Source organism: Emydura macquarii, unplaced genomic scaffold (assembly GCF_026122565.2).
Source record: "Emydura macquarii macquarii isolate MOO-44397 ecotype Brisbane River unplaced genomic scaffold, CSIRO-AGI_Emac_v2 contig_3122, whole genome shotgun sequence".
In the NCBI taxonomy this organism is placed as follows: domain Eukaryota; kingdom Metazoa; phylum Chordata; order Testudines; family Chelidae; genus Emydura; species Emydura macquarii.
Genome location: NW_027133259.1, coordinates 3,470,942 through 3,494,781, shown reverse-complemented (window position 1 = coordinate 3,494,781; position 23,840 = coordinate 3,470,942). Strand labels below are relative to the sequence as shown.

At 38.1% G+C, this 23,840-nt stretch overlaps 1 protein-coding gene across 7 annotated transcripts in view; it reads right to left on the bottom strand.

Moving 5' to 3' along the window:
* CCDC91 (coiled-coil domain containing 91) overlaps positions 1-23,840 on the bottom strand; it is a 221,069-nt gene that overhangs the window by 59,340 nt on the left and 137,889 nt on the right. For all 7 annotated transcript variants that reach the window (XM_067530986.1, XM_067530987.1, XM_067530988.1 and 4 more), the window contains 3 exons: positions 14,898-14,990; positions 14,657-14,725; positions 12,860-13,036 (listed from right to left, as the gene is read on the bottom strand). In XM_067530986.1, the coding sequence (XP_067387087.1) occupies positions 12,860-13,036; positions 14,657-14,725; positions 14,898-14,990 (339 nt within the window). The remainder of the gene's footprint in view (positions 1-12,859; positions 13,037-14,656; positions 14,726-14,897; positions 14,991-23,840) is intronic.

Sequence of the window (23,840 nt, the reverse complement as noted above, 5' to 3'; positions counted from 1 at the left end):
CCCTACTCAGGAAAGAACCGAGGCATGGGTTTAAATCCCATTTTGACTTGAATGGGTTGAATGGGCTTAAAACACATGTTTAAGGGATTCCGTGAATCAGTGCCATGGGAATAAAAATGGGAGGCCACCAATTCTGAAAGTGATACGCTAGGACTCTTCAGTGAATTTTATAAACTCACAACATATTGTATTTTAATCAAAGGATGAGAAAATCACTGAAGAGCCTTAAGTTATTGTTCTACACTCCTATTTTTTGTAATATATAGTAAATATGCTATTGCAGCTAAACTGTTTACCAAGAAACAAAAATCTGAAATAACCCACCCTTTGCCTGTGCGTTATAAGACACAACATATCTTGATTGCATATGAGATATAAATGTACCTTTATTACTGGTTTTTAAGAGATACATGGCCATTACCTCATTATAGAATGAATACACACTAGACCGTTCCCTCAGAAAAATAAATCTATTTTGAAATGGTATGGGTGATAGAGCCTCTGCAAAGTGATGCCATTTTTATTACCACATATCAGAAATAACAAAAAAAACTCTATAATCACAAATGCACAATGCCTACCTCCACATTCTTCTTAGTTATGGAGCACAGCAAATATGAACATCTTAGTTGTGAAAGCTGATTACTATTTTATTCTATTTTAATTCAGTTTACCAGGGAGAAAACCCTGAGACAAAGGTCTCTTTGACTAGAGAGCCCTGGCAAGACTAACCACAGATGTAGCAGAAAGTTACACATTATAGAAATATGCTGCTCACATAACTATATTCACATGCCAATTTAATTCGTGAAAAAGACCAAAATACCATGTTTTGCATTACAATGGAAAGAAAGCTGATCAAACTCCATAATAAACTCTTTAAAACAGAACACAGATGTGACAAGGTAGCATTATCTTGAAGATGCAAAAAGTTTACATGGATCAACTGTTTACCAACACTAATGGTGCATAGAAGACTCCATTCAAGAGTGAACTTAAGTATCTTGGTGCCATGTTATTGCAAAGCTTAAAAAGCAAGCTACACAAGTAAAGGATCCAGTAATAGACTAATGAAATTCTGCCATGTTTCTACAGAGTTCGCACACACTGTCAAAAATATAACGGAGTACTGTATTTATGAAAGACTATTTTTGTAAAATTATGATCACAACTGAAAAAATAATAGTGCAAGGAACCATTTTGCATTTGTACTGAAAAAATCATCAAGAACTGCATTCATTTTCTTTACCATGTATAATCAATTTTTAAAAAATGGGCAAAGCTCAGAGTATAATATCCCACTTATATGGGGTGGAGTTAAGTGGAAAACCCAATTAATGACATATCATAGATGTGCTGAAGTTTTACTCTGCCTTGTCAAGTCTTTGAACGTTGCTCAATTATTTTTTCCAAAGGGCTAGTGGTAAAACAAATATTATTTCCTAGCTTTGTATAAATTACAAATTATTGTCCACTGTTCATTTCCATATTTTTAAAGGCGTTAGAGGGAAAATTAAAATTAAAAATAAGGAAACTCTCTCTGTTTGGTACATTTACATAGCAGCAACTGGACCTTCCAGCTAAAGTTCTCTGTACATTTCCACATGTGTGTGAAGCTCTGCACTCCAAAGGGTCCCTCAGCTCTCCTAGCAACTCCTGAAACATGTCTTAGGAAGTCAGAAGTATATCTGGGCCCTCTGCCTCACCATACAGAGTCCCTGAAGCCCATTGGCTCATAATGCTCTGCAACACTCAAAGGGTTCTGGTTCCTCCAAGATACTTCTACTTTGTAGAGCTGAAGCTCTTTCATTCATTCCTATTAATCCTATGTTTCTCTTTGCCCCTAAACAGACTTCAAATCAGGTACACATTGGACCACACAAACTTTAATAAAGCACAAAATGCTATGCCAAATTATAACTAAAGATAAGTTTTGTACATGCATTTTTTAGCTTTTTTAAATAGCCTTTGCCATAGATTTTAAATGGATTTTAGCACTACAAAAGTTTACAAATTTTTTTTAAGATAGAGAATCCTGAGTACAAATTTTAAAAGTTTAATTTGTAAGCATCCATAACAGACTTGTTTTGGCAATTGCCTTCCAGTTATCCAGTGAAAGTACTTTTGTACCCTGAAAGTAATAATATACTCACTTCTCCTTTGCAGAATTATAAAGGGTCAGTGTGGTCATCTAGCCATCAAGTGTGATACTCGGGCACACTTATTGACAGACAGCACTTTGATTCTTAACTGGCTTTCATTCTATGAGTCCCATTTACCAGATTTATCATTCTATTTTAGACAGTTTTTCTTTCTTATCAGAGGACCCATTGTATCTTAACACATGGCTCTAACGTCACAAACCTTTGAATTAATAGTTTTCAATTAAACTTACATAATATCTCCTTTAAATGTCGTGTTCTGAGACAGTGCAAACAAGGGATACTAAAACACACTCCATTTTCTCCCCAGTACTAGGCTATGGAAGACTGTCACAAGCGGTTTGGAGAAAGAAATAACTTATTTAACCCGTGCTGTCCAGATACTCATGATTTGCACTGGAAAAGGTGGGCCTCCTTGTAGGCGTATCTAGCCCAGTCTAGGGTGTCAGCAAATAGCTTCACTGTTGTGTCATGGATAGGGCACTACCAATTGCACTGCTGTGAAAAATGGACCATGAAATGGGCTCTTCCCTGTGAAATTTGATCTCCCCCGTGCTGCTGGAAGTACTCAGCCGAGAGGCCCTAGTTGCTAGTCCTGGCTGGGCTGAGGCGCTTCCAGCAGCACCGGCGAGATCGGACCCACTTCCCGTACCTCCCTCTGCTGCAAGAAGTTCCAGGCTAGGCAGCAGTCCCTGAGGTTCCTGAAGCAGGAGGCGGCTTCCAATCTCCCCCATGCTTCTGGAAGAACTCCAGCTAGGGGCCCCTAACTACTAGTCCCAGCTGGGCTTCAAAGTTGAGCTCTGAAGGCAGCACAGAGGTGAAAGTGGCAATCCTGTCACCCCCCTACAACAGGTTTGCGACTCTCCCCCAACCCTATTTTGGGTCAAGAGCTCCACAGTTACACCACCATGAAATTTCAGATGAAAACATCTAAAATTGACCAATTTTCAAATCCTATTACCGTGAAATTGACTAGAATGGCCCGTGAATTTGATAGGGCCTTAGTCATAGATTTGAGAGATGTAGCCTGTTTCATCTATCTATCTACTCAGCAAGCTGCAGGGTAACAGGCTTCAGGGAGACAGCCTGCACTGCTAGTGAGGTCCTGCTTGGTGGAAGTGATATGCCAGTTAACAGGGACAGAAAGAATCAAATAGTGGATGGGCATTGGGATTTGAGGCCTTTATATCAGAAAATTACAATGCTTCCTGAAAAGCAGCGTCACACTGAGATGCCCACACTAATGAAGTAACCCTACCTCTCTCTGGAGTTTACCTCTGACCACACTCTTCAACTGACAGCAGGTGGTGGGATGCATCCAAAAAGGCAGCAGCATCTCCCATCGCTACCCGGCCAGAAGCACTGTATATATACTGTAGCTGTTCTCCAAATTGTGGCCTAAGGTGGACCCCAGAGCAAATATGAACTACTGTGAGATAATATGGAGGCCATACATTTAAGCAAATATACAATCCATCCCCCTCCCTACTCATCTACTCTTGTATCATAGGTCCATTCCTGCTCCTTTTATTCCTACAATGATGCTAACTTCTATTCCTTCTTAATCCCACAAGCATCTTTAGGCTTTCTTCCATATCACCCATTCTGCACGTAACGCTGTTCTTTGACTACTCATAAAAAACTACCCTCTTTTCAAGATCAACTTCAGCCACAATGCTTACAATAAATTAAGAATTGATAATGCTTAGGATGAAGACTTGTGATATTAAGGTATTTATATCCTAGTATATAAAAATAAATACATAAAGCTTTAGCTGCATGTCAGAGCACGCTCTTATCTTCCCCCCATCTCCCTCTTTACCCATTCTTAATGTTTGTTATACCCTCTATTAGACGACTACTAAATAGATTGTGAAATCACTGCTATAAGAACTGTCGCCTCTTCTGTGTCTAGTTAAACAGGGACCTGGTCTTGAATAAGGCCCCTAGGTGCTGCTGTAATACAAATAATAATAAAAATATAATTCTAGAAAATTGGCAAGGCAAACAAAGGCTGAGGAAGGAATGTACCACAGGCTGCATCTGAGAGGAGCAACTTCTCATAATCATGATCAGGCGCATCAGCTGAAGGGGAAAAGACTCCAGACATGAACAGAAAGTAGCCCTATTTATAGGGAAATGCTACTGAAAACTTCTGACCATTCTGATCTCAGAGAACACTCCCTGACATCATTTAAAGGGCTAAGATGATAAACTAAGAGAGAAAAATAGTACATTAAGCCCTGACTGACAAACCTCATTCCATTAAGCCATTTTCAAACAGAAATAAGGAGAATTCTGGATAAATAAATTACAAATGAATACTCTCTCTCGGAAGAGAAGGACAGTCAGTAATCTAATATGCAAACCATAAACCATACCATACTTTGTAACTTTACAGGAAAATTCTTTGTTTCTCTGAAAGGATCAAGTGGCAATAGTAAATTTTACCTAAAAAATGCAACCACTGACTGTAATGTTTGTGGTTATTCAGAAAAAGAGTAATCCCCATATTAGAATGTCTGTAGCTGTAAACTATTACAAAGTGCTTCTAAGGTCAGACATGGTTAAAGCCTGTATGCTGTGTAGTACTGCTTTTCCAGGACTTTGCCAGTATAGCAAAAATAAACTTTTCTAATGATAGGCATCTCTTCTGACTCAGTATCAGCACTTTTCTTTCTTACACAGACACCATTCAGAGAACATTGGATTAATGCAATATGCCCATCAATGTATTTATGAACTCATAAGACTCAATTATTAATCATATACAATATTAGATTTCTGGAAGAAAGTTAAACAATATTATTTTTCAAATATGTGCTATTTCTTTCCCACCTTTTTCTTCGTATTATCCTACTGATATTCCAAGCTTTCTGTGCCATAAACTTCTAGTACTTTATAACACCACCCCGCATCCACACCCTTCCACACACACCCAACATTACAAGTTTATTTATTATCTACATAACTAAATGTCAAATTGATCATTTAAAGTAATCTAAGAATCACTCACCCACTACTACATTTTATATGACAACTTAAGTCAAATTTTTAAACCTGGTTGCCCCAAGTTTGGCATCCAAAGCTGTATTTAGGTACCTGAGTAGGGATAGTTACGTATTTTGGTATCTATTCATCAGGTTATTAGGTATACAAATACAGATTTAGGTGTCTAACTTTGGGCAATGAAGTCTGGAAATATGATTATGCCACCAATATTTATTTTTAATTATTTATCAGCATTTCTATGGTGCTCATCATCATCTTATCTGAGCACCTAAAATAAATGAATAATTTAGGGCTGAATTCCTAGACTCCAAAACTAAAAAAGGACCATTGTGATCACCTAGTCTGACTTCTGTATAATACAGGCCATAGAATTTCTTCAAAATAATTCCTACAGCATCACTTTTAAAAAGCCATCAAACCTTGATTAAAAAATTGCCAATAAAAGAGACGCCACCACAATTCTTGATAAATTATTCCAATGATTAATTACCATCACTTCAAAATTTACACCTTATTTCCAGTCTGAATTTCTCTAGGTTCAATTTTCAGCTATTGAATCATGTTATACCTTTCTCTACTAGACTGAGAATCCCATTATCAAATATTTATTTACTTACATTTAGGTACTTATAGACTGTAATTAAGTCACCCCCTTATCCCTCTCTTTGTTAAATTAAATAGATTGAGCTTCTTGAGTATAACCCTATAAGGCAGGTTTCCTAACCTTTTGATCATTCTTGTAGCTCTTCTTTAATCCATCTCTAATTTATCAGCATCCTTTTTGAACTGTGGCACCAGAACTGGACACGGTATTCCAGCAGGGGTTGCACCAGTGCCAAATACAATGCTAAAATGACCTCTCGGATCCTACTCGAGAGTCCCGTTTCTGAATCTAATGATCACTTAGCCCTTTTGGCCACAGAGTCATATAGGGAGCTCATGTTCAGCTGACCATCATTTTGGGAACTGTGCTGTCAACGAATGAACTCCCAAGAGTGGGGGGCCTGCAGAAGCAATTCTTGATGGAGAACCATCTGCTACAGTAGTTATATTTGGCAATAAACTAGAAAAGAACACCACCTATACATTATCCTCTCCTTTATTCTTAATCTCCTATAGGGACCTACTGGTCCAGAGCAACAGAGAAAATGGGAAGAGATGGGTGAAATAGAGCTGTTTAGAATCTAGGGATCAGAAAAGCCCATTATGTTTGTAATACATAAAATGGGAAATTTGATTAGGAAATCCATAATTTTGAAACAAATATTTAATTTATTGGGTTTTCAACCTTATCATATGTAGGGCAATGAGGAAAAAAATATGACAAAGCTAATATTACCATTTAGTCAAGACATTTACAGCAGATTTAAATAACAAAAAGGGGGAAAAAATAAATCAGCTCCTTAAGTCCATGTTCAGTTCCTTATGCATTTCACTAGCCTTCATTCATTTATATCGATGGGGGGGAGGGAGTTCCTTCCAGAGATTCAGTCCAAAGTCGATTCAGCCTTGCCAAGTCCACTGAAAGAAGCGCTCCCTCAAGCACAAGTATAAATACCAATTAAAAAAAAACACATTTAGCAGCAGGAGGCAGTTACTCATTTTTCAAGACTAAGTACTGTATGTCCTAGCCATTTAGTTTTACCTTCTGAGCAACAATATCACACTAGTATTCATAAACTGATTAAATACTTTTAAGAACAGGGAGTACCATCTTAAGAATTTCTAATTAATCAAGTTGTTTCAACCATTAAGACATTTACTGGTTTGCCAATAAAATTATATGGGACTTTCCAAAATAATAAATTATAAATCATCGTTATGCAAGGAGCTATACTACACGAACCCTCCGGAATCTGAACATACTCAGTTGTCTTCATTGCTCAGAGACTTATTGGGGAGAGACTACAGAGAAGTTCACATTTTTTCCATACGTTTTTTAGCTGAACCTGTCTTCCAAAAATATATTTTTTGTATATGTTAGTATATCTCACGTTTGGCTTGGCTGAGTGAAGTACTGCAGCCTCAATTTTCCTGAAATACTTTCCCAGTGCTATGATCTTGGTCCTTTTGATCATGTCCAAGAGGAAGCAGATATTATGTTGGTTCTTTTAATAAATGGGAGATTTTTTAGTTATTTGCAGACACCTAAACTCTCTTCTAGTCCCTAAATTATCTGCTGTGAGGAATACAGTTGTAACAGATTTAGGTTCTTTCCCTTAATATTCACAGTAAACTACTGTGAATTATCCACAATCCAGTATTTCAAATTTGACCTTAAAATTTCAGAAAATGATAGGAGATTCTTTGTCTTCAGCTCTGTGGGAGGGATCCTAAACTCAAGCTATGACAAGGACCTGAATTTCCAGGGCTTCAACTGCAATTTTATTTCTATTAATTTCTCTACCATTGTCTTTTTTTTGGTGTTAGAAGCTTTGTTCAATTGTTTCATCAATTTCTCTTGTGTTTTTCAAGTCTTAGTATCTGAGGTTTCCATTTCCACCATGCTTATGTAATTAGGTATCCAAATTTGTAAATGCATAGCACTACTCTGCTTATATTACCAACTATGCTGCTAAAAGACTGTCATGCCCTCCTTACTTTATTCAAAATATTTTGGATAGCCTCATCCTATGTCCCCATAGTTTTTTCTGGCCTTCCAAAGGTTCAAGAAAGAAGTTGCAGGTAGACCTCTGATAGACACAGAGGGACACTCGCCATTATCTTCTTGGCTTGGGGGAAAAACACCCTCCCCACATCTTCATTGCACCACTGAATTGTGTGCTGAGAGCTCCCCCTCCAGTTTCAATCAATTTTAACTACCACCGGCTCCAGGCAGAACATAGCATCCCCATTGCTTTTGAATTAAAAAATATGATTTTGAAAAACTTGCTGTTCCATTAGGCATTCTTCTCTGCATTGACACCTACTAGAGATTTATTAAACCCTGTTTCTGTGGAAGTTGACGCTGTAAAATGCATATAGTGTACCAAAAATAGAACAAAAATAATGGAGTTACATACATTTAACCTACTGAGCATATGACTTCCTCACCCATAATTACTTTTCAATGTGTGGTAAAAGACCATGAGGCTACTGTGCAAACACTGCAGTATGTCTCTACTTATTATGTCTCAAGACTCTACTTATTTTAGGAAGTAGAGCATCTTCTCCGCATTTTACATTCCAAAAATAAAAAAGATACAGAGCGACCCTCTCTTGAATAAAACAGGTCTCTTTTATAAATCTCACTGTCCACCTGGATAGCATGTGTGAAAACTGAAAATCTCAGGATACTCTACTAAAAAGAAACAAACTGTCTCTTGGACTTACTATAGCTCACATCCTCTTGAGATACTGCACTAGAAAAAGCCTGACACATTCCCTTGGTGATGTAATAGATCTCATTTATCCCTGTCAGAATTCTGAGGCCTCAAGGAACAATACTGCCAGTTTAATATAAAAATCTCAGTTGCCCAAGTGAAGACCAGATATTTCAAGCCACTGAAACAGTCAACATGTTCACAAAAATGACATGAGTGTTAATGATGCTTTAATTATCCCCCTCTTCCCCCGCCCCCGCCCGGGAAAAAAAAAGAAAGTTCCTTTAATTAAGTTGAAAACGGGTTAAATTCTAATAGTTGATTTCATTTAATGTTTACGTTAATTTACTATTTTTTATTTGGACGCTAAGTGATGCTGGTCACCACCAACCAGCTTCCAAGACTGTTGTCAGAGCTACTAGCTGACAAGAATACATAAATAAAAGAAACCATACAAACTGAGAAGCAGGCTCTGTTTTCGACTACAGACTCTACACCTCTCTCCAGGTCTGAAACATGGAGAACAAAATTTAATATGATAAAGTCGTGTCAAATAAATTTGCTTTTATTCAATGGGTGTTCAATTTGCATAACGTTATTTTAACCCCATCCCCACAACTTATTTTATAAATCTACAAAAAGCTTACTTTATTAACAGGATTATTTGATGGGGTTGCCTGTGACAGCAGGGGACTGGGCTTGATGACTTATGAGGTCCCTGTCATTCTTATGTCCCTTTCTGCCATTACCATTCAATACATATACACTTTTGTTTTCTACTTAGAAACTAAAGTGAGAATTCGTACTAGATGATTCAGCATAAGAACATAAGAATGACCATACTAATGGTCCATCTAGACCAGTATCCTGTCTTCCAACTGTGGCCAGTGGTCAGATGCTTTGGAGAACACAAACAGAACAGGGCAATTATTGAATGATCCATCCCCTGCTGTCCAGTCTCATCTTCTGGAAATCAGAGGTTTACCCAGAGCATGGGGCTGCATTAAGTGCTTTATTATTTCTATATGAAAACTGGTGGAAGGGACAAGCTTTCGAGCTACACAGAGCTTTTCTTCAGGTGAAAATTAACAGTTTTAATAAATTCAGTAACTGAGTGACTTTACTTTTAGGTTTTCTATGACTTCCTTGAACTTTTGCACCTTCCTCCAAATTCTTCCATTTACAATACTTCACATACTTTCAAAACAACAACTTTTTGATTTCCTATGTAATAAACTATTTAATCGTCAGCTGCTCATTCAAAACAAAGACAGACAGATACAAGGATCTAGGCCCCTGGTATATTTTTTCCTGAGGCCAGCAGTACAACCTAATAACATAATTGTACTCTTAAGACTTGGGGTTTATACCCATACAAATTCTACTGTATGATCCTCACCAGTCAAATTTTACCTCATCAGCTTTTCTGGAAATTTAAAAGTACTGTGCAGAGCTTCTCGCCCTCATATACAATCCAATACAACTTCCCTGTATACTTTCTACACCGGTATTACAGTATCCAACTGATCTCTGGACTACTTAAACATGTTTCAGAAATGTCTGTCATGACAAGGTTCTTCTCCTTTGCCAGATATTCTAGTTAATCTACTTTTGCTTTTAAGCATTTCACATTTGTATATATCTTCTGAGCTTTTAACTTCCATGGCATTGACTAAAGTTTTTTTTCTTGGTCCTGGGCAGTTTAATATAAAACTACCTTCCTCACTCCTAATCCTTTGTCTGTTCCCAACTGCACAGTCTCCTTGGTCTTCATAGTTAGTTGTGGATTTTTATGGGTCTTTGCTTCTGTCTTGCTCTGGGTTAACTTTGTGACAGACCAAAATTTGTTTCAGCCATCCTCGAATTCTAAGTGAATTTTTATCCCATCGAAAGCTTGAGAGTTTTACAAATGTCTTCAGCTTCTTGTGTTGTTTTCAATTATCACTGCTAGAGACATGCTTCTACAGGCCACAGATACATTCCATTTTGTCTCATTGCTACTCATCTTAAATGCAGGAGATGTCTACAGTGGATCTTTCTCAGATTTTTCTTCTGTTCTTGCAGACTATAGTGCAAGGGCAGAAATGCTGTATCTCCTTAACCAAGATGCTTAATTTCTCTTCCTTGTTGTAGTTTTAACCAACATTTCTTCATATGAAATTACAACACAATAAAAATCTCTATGGCTGTATGTATCTAGGATTTTCATACCACAATCACCATCATATTTGAACACCTTCCAAATATATGAGAGTGTACATACATATATTTATATTTCTCAACAGATAGGTTATTTCTTTCTCTTGCTGTTAATTTCAGAACGCTAAGCCAAAGAAGAGGGTTTTGTCAATGATGTTCATGCTGATCTTTCCCTAGTACTGAGTTCTAGATAGATGTGCCAGCCACAGAGAAAGTTCTGTCTCCTGCTCTTACAAGTCTCACTCGAGGCTGACAGTTCCATTGTTCCAAAGGAAGGTAGCTATGGAGGGAAGCCAACATCACATTGAGCAATGTAGTGTCTAAAGTAACTTGGATTAATCCCATGAGGGGTTTGAAGAAAAGGATTAAAACATTGAATTTGACTTAGTATTCATTATGAATACAAAGAGTCAGAGTGCTTGGAGCCTGTAACCACATGGAGGTAGTGTTTTTTGTTTGTTTTATTAAGCTCAGCAATTTCTTTCAATAATACAAAGCATAATAATAAAATCAAGCCTGGAGCTGATGACCCTGAATCAGTAAGGACTGAACTGCGTGAAGTGAAGACAGAAGTGTGTGAAGAAATGTTCAACATGAATGTTCTCTCTGTATTGGAAAGATTTAAGGGTACCCTTACTTTATAAAAGAGTTTAAACAATTAATTCATATGCCAGTTGTCATTATTTTGTATGTTACCATATTTTTATATTTCGTTGTCCAGATGCTTACAGATTGTTTATATGTTTTACTTTTCCACCATCTCAGAAATCACTTGCGTGTGGGTATCATTTGTAAATAGCATTTATAAGAATATCAAATTTAGTCTGTATCTGCCAAAAGAACAAAGCTTAATGATGGAATACCTAGAATGCCAAATATGGTTCTGCTTCGGAAACTTGTGCTCAGACACATTATGGTAGCAGACTAAATTGCCTGTGCTAGTAGGCAATCTGCAAGATGTGTCAGATGTACCACTTGGCTTTCAGTTGACTGATATGGTAAATCAAAGCCACATCGAACATTTACTGACTATAAGCTGTCAATTGGTATGTGACACATCCAGATTAGTTCAGCAGGAAAAATGTTTTTTTGGACTTCCAGACTTTTATTAAGGTGTTATCTTACTTATTAGTGTCTTTCACCAAAAAACATACTAATTATGTACATATAGTACAGGAATAATTTTATTTATCAATGAAATGTAAAACATTCAGGTCAGGAACACCGCAACTGCTTAATAGTATAGACCATCATTTTGCACAATATTTTAGGGAAGGAAATGAAGAAAAATACAGTATCTAGCTGAACCGAAAAAGGAGAATTTAGGTATGAAATTGCAGCCTGTTTCTTAACAGATGTTCTCTAAACTTGCTGTGACTTGTTAAGTATGTCTCTTACACTTCAAATACTAATGTTTTTGTTTTTTGCTTAGAGTTTATAAAATCATGGTAAAAACAGTTAGAAATTCAACATCTGAATTACATTCATTTTGGGTCAAAGCTCTTTTTGGATATTTTGGACCAATATCAAAACAGGATACCAACAACCCAGTGCATTTCTTGGCTGCGTCCCGAAAAAAAAAAAAGAGGTTGTTATAATGGACAAGACAACATGGTTTTTGGAAGAATGTATAACCATTATTGCAACATACTTAATTTGTAGTTGCTATTATCTACTTTTAAGCATGGTTGGGAAAGACTCTGTTTCAACTTGTATAAGCAATGCACACTCAACCCTCATCGGAGCATTAATATCGCTTAAGAATTGCTCTAGGAAAGTCTGACTATTTACTGTTTTTTTCATGCACCCAATCTCTATTGCTTTTTCTGTCTCCTTTTCTATATGGTCTCTGAGAATAACAAGTGTATAAATAACAAGACACTGGAATTCTAACCAATTGTAAAAGAAAGACAAATTTGATGTTGAATTGTAAGTATAAATAGAAGATATTTAATGTCCTGAGAATACAAAAGACAGACATATTTATGGTAATTGTATGCTGTTTAAGGGCCTAGAAACCTATTACATGTTTTGAGAAATACTGAATGTTTACATTTTTAAAGGCTCTAACTAAACATTATGTAGTCATTCAGAGGAGTTTAAACACGGCTTTTGAAACAATAAAAAACACAAACAGCATGTACGAAGATAAAATATACTAACTTGACTGTTTTTTCTTTGCTCTTGCATGGCCTCCTGAACAACCTCAGCAATCTTTTCTTTGTCTTTGGCACATTCTGCCTGCCAGATTTCTCTTTCTTCTGCATGAATTTTCTCCATGTTTCTCCTTTCCTCTTTGACTGCTTGTAAAATGGCCTCTTGCATTACTTCTTTTTCAGTCTTTGAAACAAATAAAGCACAAGTGAATAACAAAATATGTTGACTGCCTGAATGGTTAGAATCACTTCTTTTAGCATGGACTAGCAGGCTTAGGGGATATTGTATAACAACAAACAAACATTTTCACTTCCAGATCCTAGTGCATATCTGGGCCTAGGGTGGTAATGTCCATGGCTATTCGGTAGTTAATGAAAAATGAGTTGGAAGTCAGGAGGATTTTAAATTCCTAGCACTCCAGATCAGAAAATATACCATCACAACTGGCTCTTCTTACACTAGATTACAGAGGAGGCATTGGCTGAATAAAAATAGGGACTAAACTAGCCTTTCAACCCCAGAGGTGGTGTCTCCAAGCCAGGGTTGAGACATATTAGTAGGGCAATGTGGAAGAAGCTTGCATGTGCATGTTTGTTCAGTGGTTAAATATAGAACTTGAGTTTTTTCCAAGTATTAACTGAAAAAATAGTTTAAAGGTAAAATAAAGTTATCTTTTCCTATATGTATGAAGAAAAAGAAATGGCCTAAGAGTGGGATAAAGGCACAGGTGCTCAAGAGAGTCTTCATAACATTCCAGACCCAAACATTAAGTTCCACAGCCTTGAGATTCAAGAGAGGTGACAATTAGTCAGAGGTATACCACTATCAACCAGCAGGGAAATTATCATTATCTAGGTGGATCAGTTTTCATTGGAGAAAACCAGATATTTTGGATCCTGTAACTGAGTGGAGCCAAATCAGTTGTGGCCATTTGTTTCTTGACATAACGTGTTACAGATTTTCCCAGAGTCTTAAATGATAGGCAATTATTTTGTCTATACTGTCACTTGACATCTGTGCTGGATTACATACCAAAATTTGATATGCAAATATAGCCTAGATATTAGCACCTAGCTCCCTTACCTAATAATAATTGTACTATGTCCCAGGCATTCATGAATGAAATGTACTAAACAAATGAGATGGACAAGGTGAAATGTATACTTTTTATTAAAAACAATATACATTAATCACATAGGACAGTTTAAATTGATTAATTGAATTGAATATTGTCAATACTTTTACAATTTTCTTCTAAGGATATATGATAGGTATTAGATTAACTCTCACATACTAATTTTATCCCCAAGAAATTATCTTTCTGTTGTAAAATATTAAATAAACACATTGTTAAGTGTCTTGACAAATGCAATGATGACTCTGGTATCTGTTCCTGAAATAAAAAAACAAACCACCAGCACTGCTGTTAGCTGGAGACTCTGAAAACAGATTATTTTGTTTAGATACCATAAATAACTACACACTAATATCCCAAGCAATCAATATAATGAAAAAGGTAAATTAATACTGGTGTATTTTAATTAGTGCAATATAAGAAATTACATTTTAGATCAGAAGTTAGCAGATTTCCATGATAGCCCCTAGATCTTGGAGGCATCTTTATAATTTGTATTATTATTATTATTAGGACCCTTTTTAAACATAGCTGAAAATCCTACATTTTTAGTGGACCTGGACTTTAATGGATCTAGTTTTAGAATCAGAGCCCCATTCCTGAACAAGGCACTCCTGAATGAAACACGTGATACTTATATTGTATATCTACTGTTTAACTATAGTTACCTTAGCAGCAGCTACCAACGCCTCTTTACTTCTATTCTGTTCTTCATTCAAACATTTTTCCAGCACTTCCTGCAAGTGATATGCAAAATAAAGTTGTAACACATCATTTGAGGAGTGGGTAGAATTTGGTTCAAACACTCAAAATATTTAGTGCTCATCCCGCTCCTGCTAAAGTAAAGGGCAAAGCTCCTCTAGACATCAATAGTATAGGATCAAGCTTTCAATGTAGTCAAAGCATTACCTTATGTTTTTGTGATTGTTGCATCAAAGCTTCTTCTACTTTCTGTGATAACACCTCTTTCTCTGTATCCAGCATGTCAAGAAGTCTTTGATGCTATAAGAGAAGATAATCATATAATTATAATTATAGCCTTGTACTACCACAAGGGAAAAGAGTTGGTGAAACATTGTTGACTACATATGTATTTTGCTTATATGACCAGTGGAAAAACCAGAACTGGTTAAACTATATACAGATTATTCCCTTAGTACCAGCAGCAATGAAAGGCACTGCAAGTAACATCAGACATATATCTGATAATTAATCACATTCTATTATTTTTCCTCAATCTTATGTAGACCAAAAAAATTATATTAACAAATAGGGTTATGCCACCCAGATGATAACTTACAAAACCTATGAACAAAGCCAGGGCAAAATTACTTAACGAATATTCATTTAAATATATTTGTGGAATTTAACATAAAGTGTGCATGTACTATCTTTATTTTGAATATAATATATATATTAGAGAGTAACTCTAAATACTCACCCATACCCATACAACCAATTTAGACACCATAAAGTTTTAAGGTCAGAAGATGAGAGCCAAAATTGCTGCTTTATTCCACTTTTCTTGTAATTAAAAACATTTTTCAGGGAGACAGTGAACACTGACAGTAAATGACCAAATAGTCTATGTCTGGTTATATAATCTGTCATCACTGTTTCTAATTATAATCGTTTTATCTGTTTTTCAAGAAACCAAATAAAGCATGCGAAATATGTGGTTTGCTTTAAAAAAAATCTAAGCTGTGATGGAGATCTAAAAATGATTATTGGAAAGCATTAATGCCATGTGTATTTGTCAAGACAACTAGCTACTCAATCAGTAAACCTTAGCACATGCTGTTTAGGTGATGATTATAGTAACTTTAAATCAGTAAAAATAACATTTCATAAGATCAAAAACAAATACATGAAAATACATTTATAACAATATACTAGTAAAAATAAACAGATATGGACTATAAAGCCCTCAACTTACAAACACATAAGCACATGCTTAACTTGGAGCACAAACAGTCCTCTCGCCCACATATTCTAAAATATATTTTTCTACAGCATGAAATCTCCTATGCTTTATTTACAGTTTCTCTAATGCCAGCATGACATTTATTCAAACGACAATGGTATGATGAGACATTTTTATATCTGAGGAAGAGAGTACAAAAATGTATACTGCTTTATAAAACAAAATAAAATGCAATTTATGCAGCACAAACATTCAAGAAGGAATTTCTTTGTGAACTTACTTAAAACAGTTCTTTCTTTTGGAGCAGACATATTTAAGTGGGAAACACCTGTCCCACAATAAAATTCACATAAAGATCATACTTAATTTATAGAATCATAAAAATGTAGGACCAGAAGGGACCTCAATCGGTCATTTAGTCCAGTCACCTGCACAGAGGCAGGACTACATATTGTCTAGACCATCCCTAACAGGTATTTGTCTAATCTGTTCTTAAAAACCTCCAATGATGGCGGTTCCACAACCTCCCTATGTAATTTATAGATTTATGCAGTATATTCTAACTTTCACTCCATGGTCATATTTTCTGATATTAGCCTTCAGCACCAGGCCATTTTTAAAAAAAATCACTTCTTATTTTTTCCAGTAACAAATGCTCAGTATTTAAAATGAATAATAAGTAGATTATGTTTATTAGTATGATGGTGTATACAAACCCCAGCCTGGATGACAAGGAGTTAAGGAGTTGCTCTGGGCGCATCCAGAATACCTGAAGAGATGTACAAACTAGAGGAGGAGTTAAAAGGAAGCAGAACAGCTCACTTGTTGGAAGGCCAGGGAAGAAATAGGGTCTTTACCTTGCAACTCCTAAGGTAAGGACTGAGGGAGGGCAGAATCTCTCCCTTCAGTGACTATCTGAAGTCCCTCCCTGAGGGAAGGGAGGACCTGCTTCTGATAGACCTCAGAAGGAAAGCATTTCCCCTTTCCACATACTAACCTTAAGGCACTCCTGGGTGTCAGCTCCTTTTGTCGGCCCCACAGGGCCTTGGGCCAGAGCCTGGTTAAGTGGGAGGGCCTGGGCTCCTCTACCAACTCCCCTCCACTCCCCCCAAGGGTCAAAGGGCCTAAGCCTCAGACCACTAGGAAATGCTCCCTACAAGCAAAAACCATCACAATTAGACAATCTGCTTTACGCTTCCTTAGTTAACTGACTACAGTGGGACTGAAAAGACTTTAAAATGTCCCCCTCGTAATGAACATCTGTCAGTCTGAGTTCATTTAAAAGAACACCTATTGGCGCAAAAAGGACAGAGACATACATGCAGATACTGACTCAAATATAAAGGATGAATCAAAGTCCACTAACATCAGTGGAAAGACTCTCATTGACTTCAGTGAGCTGCAGATCAAACCCATATAGAAGATTTTCTTGGCTACATAAGTCAAATGAGGAAACCACCTCTGGTTTATAGAATACCTACTGTATATAGAATGGCAAAATTGATTCTTCTATATGATAATCTCTAGGACAGAATTAAAATCTAAGACAGTTAATCACAGCTTTGGCACCAACTGTCATAATTCAAACATGAAAACACCAAAGGTTTTTCCAATAGCTTCAGACTGGACCCAAATACTTAGAACGTTAAAAAAACCAAACACAAAATGCTATTAAAATTCCTTTGAAATGATATCAAAGTATTCATTAATTCAACTCATGGTATCAGAATTGGAATTTTTTTTTTTTTTCAGAAAACAGTTCCAGGATTACAATCATGCAAGATACCAAAAGAGAAAATAACAGAGCTCTGTCATATGGGCAACTTGCAAAATGATGATCCTTGAGGTAATCTCTGAAAAGTAACAACTTTTTTTTTTTCTTTTCCAGAAGACAATGCACAATTAACCCCTAGAGTGTTCAGTTTGTTACTACCTTGAATTGCTAGTGATTGGCTGCTACAGAGACAGGTGGCTTAAAAATACCTACACAGATTTACCAAATCTACCAATTCTATTGAGATATAGCATAACAAAGAAAGAAAACGTTAGCAGCCAGGATAACCGAAGCCCTGTAAATAAAGAACACCAATGTACTTTCTGTTTTCTGTAAAGGGGGAAATAGATCTTTAAAGTACTGTATACTTCCATTGCTCAAATTTGACTGCAATAAAAAAAATCTACCTAATAAACATCAGAGATTGAACCATGAATGTAAAAAGCTATAGCTCACACAATTTACAATCTTTGATTACAGTACTCTGTCTGCCAGAAGCCTGGGACTGGAAAACAATTAACCATTCAATAATTGTCCTATTCTGTTCTTTCCCTCTGAAGCATCTGGCACTGGCTGCCACTGTTGGCAGACAGGATACTGGTCTAGATGGACTATTGGTCTGACCCAGAATGGCCATTCTTATGTTCTTATAATTGTATGGAATTCCTGTAAAATAGGTAAGTTTTGAGGGCTTTTGTATGTTGAACATTATTTCTCTCTCCATATATAAAACACTTAAAAAAATCCATATAAATCTTCTGGGAATGTAACATTGAGTTATACCTGGGTGGATAATTTAGTACATTAATACATATATTGTACTATAATAGTGTCTATATATTGGAAATAAACACATTACTTTGTATATGCACTTGGCGTTCTTTAAAGACGCAGATTAATGACAGATTTCACTGAGACTTTATACAATACATTATAAATAGAATTTTTTTAAAAATCCCAAAATATTTGAGAAATATATCATAATTGCAAAGGCCACAAGCTTCTTGTGAATAACTTAGCATGTCCTTTCTTATTATGATGTAAATGTTTATTCATGTAGAATAATCTTTCCATAAAAGATTACCTTAATAGCTGAACTTCCAGAAGTTCAAAGATCATCACAAATGTTGCAACAGCTGTCCATACAATCCAGGAAAGCACATTTTCTTGTATTAGCGCTAGAGAAATACCTTGCAGAACTGTTTATTTGGCTTTAATGTTTACATTCAGCCAACTAGTTTTCAGAGTAGAAAGAATTTTCAACTATTAAATTACATAAATTATTTGAAGCGAAATAAGTAATTGGGAAAGGATTGTACAAAATAAAATACAACATTCTTTTTCTCAGAAGCATGTCTCGAGGCCATGGAGCTCACTTTTCATAATGAGGGTGTATAATAAAAAGGATGAATATAACAGATTTAATGGAACTAAGAACAGAGATTATTAAACAATAGTTATCCTTATGTGAGAATCACCTTCATGTATTCACTCTAGTGGGATACGGCACCTCTGGTGTCAAGCTGTGGAACTGCCATGAAAGCTGCGTCCACTGGGAGGTGCAAGAGAGCTGTTGCACAAGAGTGATGTCATTATCCTACTCTATAGAAAGAGTGTGTGCATCCCCCCATCACCTTAGCTCTTTTTTCCCCAGAAGCACAACATCCTAAAAATATATAGAACTCAAAGGTATAGGGGATGATGGGTGGGTACTGTGAATACATAGAGGTGATGCTCAAAGAACAGTTCCTGGTCAGTAACCTCTCTTTCTTTGCATTCCCACTCTTAGGAGATTAGTAAGCAGAGCTCTACCAGGACAACGATGAGCAAGGAGTTCTTAGCTAAATATGGAGCGTAGCACTGCTCTCCCAAACTGGGCATCAAAATGCAATGCTAAATCCAAGTAGTAGTGTTATTTTAGAGAAGGATATGTGCAGGATGTCGAGCAGCTTATTGTGTTGGTTCTTCACCTCCTCTAAAGGAATCTGAAGAGTGCCTGTAATCCTGTGAAATAACTCCTGAAAGTGTATAAAGTTGTCAACTGCAGATAGCCTCATCAATAGAGGAAGAGGAATGGCAGTGGAATGTCCTCCTCCTGTTCCACTTCCTCATCCGGTACAGGCAGAAGCTCAGCCTACAGTGTACGAGTGGGCAAGGAAGAAGGCAAAGGTCTTCCGCTCCCATCTATGGAAGAGCTCCCAAAGTGTCCTCTATACATGGTCCAAGGATCCCAGTATAACCAACACTGAGCGAGTAGCAGATGGGGTTGCATCTATTGTGGTTCATATCAGGGATCCAGTGCAGTGTAATGTTTAGAAGAAACCTTGCAAGGTTGTCTCAAGTTTGAGGGCGGAACTGAGTACTCCTTGTCATCCTCCTCTTCCACATTGCTAGGGAAAGGAGGTGCCGTCCTTAGGGAAGAGAGATGTGATTCCAATGACAAGGATGTCAGCGGTGCCAGGGCATGTTGAGGAGTGAGGACTTAAGGGCCTCAGAGACAGACAAGTCTTTGAGGTATCAAAACTCTTGTGGTGGAAGGAAGAGCATCGTTGACACTGTATCATTGGCATGTATCGGTGCATGGTGAAGGAGAGGTGCATTCTCCTGAGTAGTCAGCAGATGGGGTTGTAGACTTTCTTAGTGCCAAGGGCATAGTTGGGTGCCGATGTCTTACTCGGTGCTGAGGACCTGGTCTATGTTGATGTCTTATTCGGTGCCGAGGACTTACTTGGTGCTGAAAAGGAAGTCAGCACCAGTGGTTTTGTTGGTTCTGCCTGACTGAAGTAGGTCTGGTTGATATGGCTGGTGTCTGTTCCAGAGGTCTTGCATCTTGGTCTTTAGCGCTGAGAGAGGGTACAAAAGGGCTGTAAGTCTGCCTGGGTATGGTCCTTGGGCTGTTGATTGGCACCAGTACGAGGGTTACTCAGGTTTGGACCTGGAACTACATCCTCTCCCAAGGCTGTTGAGGCAATTCACCTCTCAGGAGAGTGAGCTCTCGCTGGCAGCATCTCAGTGGGTGATGAGTGAACCCATTTCTTCATGTCTGAACGAGAAGACTTTCTTTTGGAAGGCATGGCAAATGGGGGTCAGTAGATGACCTGGTGGAGCATGAGGGCTGAAGAAGGGAAGTATATGGGCCGGGATCTGAAGCTGCATGCAGAAATCACAAGCAAACAGCCTGGTCTTTTCTTGCCCTTGCAGTCAAGTTATGGCAATGGGAACACTTCTATGGTACGTGCCCCTCTTCCTGAGAGCGAATACCACCAGGTGGCTGTCCATTACCAGGAAGATAGCCCCACAAGAAACCCAACTCTTAAACCCGAGAGATCCGGGCATAAGGGTGAGGGGAAAAGGCTTCCCAGTTGGGAAGGGTGGGAAGCGGGGAATTGAAAACCTAAACAATAACAATGGTGCAGTTAACGGAAAAACAAAAACAAAAAAAATTTTTGGATAGAGGAAAGAAGAAGAAATACTAACTAAACTACAACTGACAGATAAGGCACTATCTACTGATAGAACAGGAGAAGCTGGCTCTGCTGCGGAATCCATCCCAGACCAAAGGCAGCAGAGAAGGAACTGGGGAGTGGTCGGACCATACAGCATTATATATACACATCTGATCCCAGGCACCAGGGCACCTACAGGGGACCACCCATAGGAACATCACTCGAAGAAAAACCTATTAGATCTTTACTTCTAAGCTATGGAGGCATGTTTCCCCTACTGGAAATGGTGCCTCGGGAAGAACAAATGGGGAGGGAAATACATTGAGATAGGTGGAAATTTCAGACCACCTTAGGCATCAAGTTGGAATCAAGCCCCATGGTGACTTTGACCTTGGGGACCACAGTTTAAAGGGGAATGGGCCAGCAAAGTATTAAGCAATAAAGCAAAATAATTGCTATAGCAAAAGCCTTTATGACTGATAAATGTTTGGAAAAGGCTTGGGAAAGATGCACAAAAGGAAGGCAGCTTTGTTAAGACAAGACTTAGGTCCCATAATGACAGCAGCTTCCTAATGGGTGGAATGCATTTTCCAGTCCCTCATAGAACCTCAAGACTGTAGGGTGAAAGATGTTTGCCTTCCGTGTAATTATGATAAACAGATATCGTTGCCATATTAACCTTTAGAGAGGCTAAGATTAATCCCTGAATCTTAAAATGTAGAAGGTGCTCTAGGACTCCAGCTCAAGATGGAGTGAGTCCTTTACTGGTGGCCCAGGTAGCACAAATGTCAATTTTTTTTGTTCATAGTATTTTAACCTGGAGCTTTTACTGGTTTGGAGAAAGACGGCCGGAATGCTCTGAGAGCAGAAATGGTCCACATGTTATCCTCACTGCTGCAAGGTGGAGTGCCTCTAGCTTGGGAAGCAGAACTGTCCCTTCCTGTTGACACAGGAGCTCTGGAGATAGATGCAGGAACTAAGTTGGGTTTTTGGAAAGTCGCAAAAGATCTGGATACCACTGTTGATTAGTAAGCAGCTTAGCAAGCAAACACCACTTTGTGAACAAGGTCAGAGTTGCCTCCTTCTGTTTTTAAATCAAGGATTCTGGTATGGGACTCAGAGCATCCCATGGGGCATAACTGTAATGAAACATGATGGCTTGATTTTTAGTCACTTAAAGGCTTACATCCCTTTCTGTGAGAAGGGATGGAGTAAAATACCTTGTGGCCTCTAACTTTCTTCTATGCTGCAGATACCACCATGGAGTTTGTCAAAGGGCGCTGTAGTAAAAATGTATGTCCTTCAGGTGGATAAGCATACATCCTGTTAGCTTTCTTGGACATCGGTGGGGATGAGAACGAAGAGAACCAATTATCCTTGGCCAGTTTGGGAAGGCCATAATTAACAGGTACAGCTTCTCTGTGGTCTGCATTTGTAATACAGCAGACAGGCGATCAGATGTCTCTGATGCTGTGACCCCATTCTGCAGCTGGTCAGGAGTAGTAGCAACATTCTGCCCAATAGTTCCTGAAACTGTCTCCATTCCTCAGGAGGTGAAACAGATGAAGCACCAATCTGATATTCCAATGAGATACTATTCATATGTTCCTCCCAACGGGACTCAAACTAATGCCATTCCTCAGATATAGGCAGATCCTCTTGTAAATCTGAGAGATCTGATGTCAGTATTAGTGCAGTCAAGGAAGACTGCACCTGTGCCTTGTGAGAAAAGGTCACCTATGAGCACAGCAGTCCTACAGCAGGACTTTCAAGGAGTCCTGTATATAGGGCTATATGAGAAGCTGGGGAAAGCCCTGCATGAGATACTTCCACGATAACTGGATCTGAAGCAAGGGAAGATGACCAGGGGTTTGAGGACAAGTTGGGGGACTCTCCAGGTTTGTTTCTGAAAGGTCAGAGATATGCTGCAGGCACTCCTGGATCAAAACCAGAGACGTTGGTACAGGTACAGAGTTAAGCTTTAGAAAAGAATGTAGTGGGGTGGTTAGTGGCCTCAGTGGTGGACACCCAGCAGAAGGATTGAATGTAATATATTAACAGGATTTGAACTGGTGAAGAGTCCAAGTTGGTCAATGCGGAGATGTCTGGTTCCAGAAAAGAGGTGACAGTGGTGCTGTTTGAGAGTCTCCAAGGCCCTCAAGGGCTGAAGAGTAAAAAAAAAAAAAAAAAAAAAAAAAGAGGATGGTGGTGCTTCTTTTTCTTTTGGTTATGCCCTTATTGTTGGACAATGTGCCTCCACTTCTTCCTTTTACTCTGATGAGCACCTGGATGGACTTGGGTTACCAAAATAGAGGCGTCAGGGATGGAGGATAGATCCAGAGTCGATGTCAAGGCTATCAGTATCAAATGAGACATAAGTGCAGAGGTAGGCAACTACTGAATCAGTGCCATGGTCATCAGATCTTAATATATTGTGTCAGTTTGGTCTTTGGTGCTACTTTTGATTAGGCCAGTGTTGGTGGTCTCAGGGAAGGTATTTGCTCCCAGTATAAGAGTTTCCAATCCTAGGCTCATGACAGAAGGTGGCACTGAAGCCAGGGTGGCAAAATGCGTCTTGGGTCGTGGGTCAGAGTACATCAGCAATGAAGCTGGTCTTGGTACTCTTGACAGGCCTGTTGGTTGCAGACAATGAGACACTAGATGAACCTGGAGTCCCAGGCATCTCTCCCTTCCAGTGCAATGAGAGA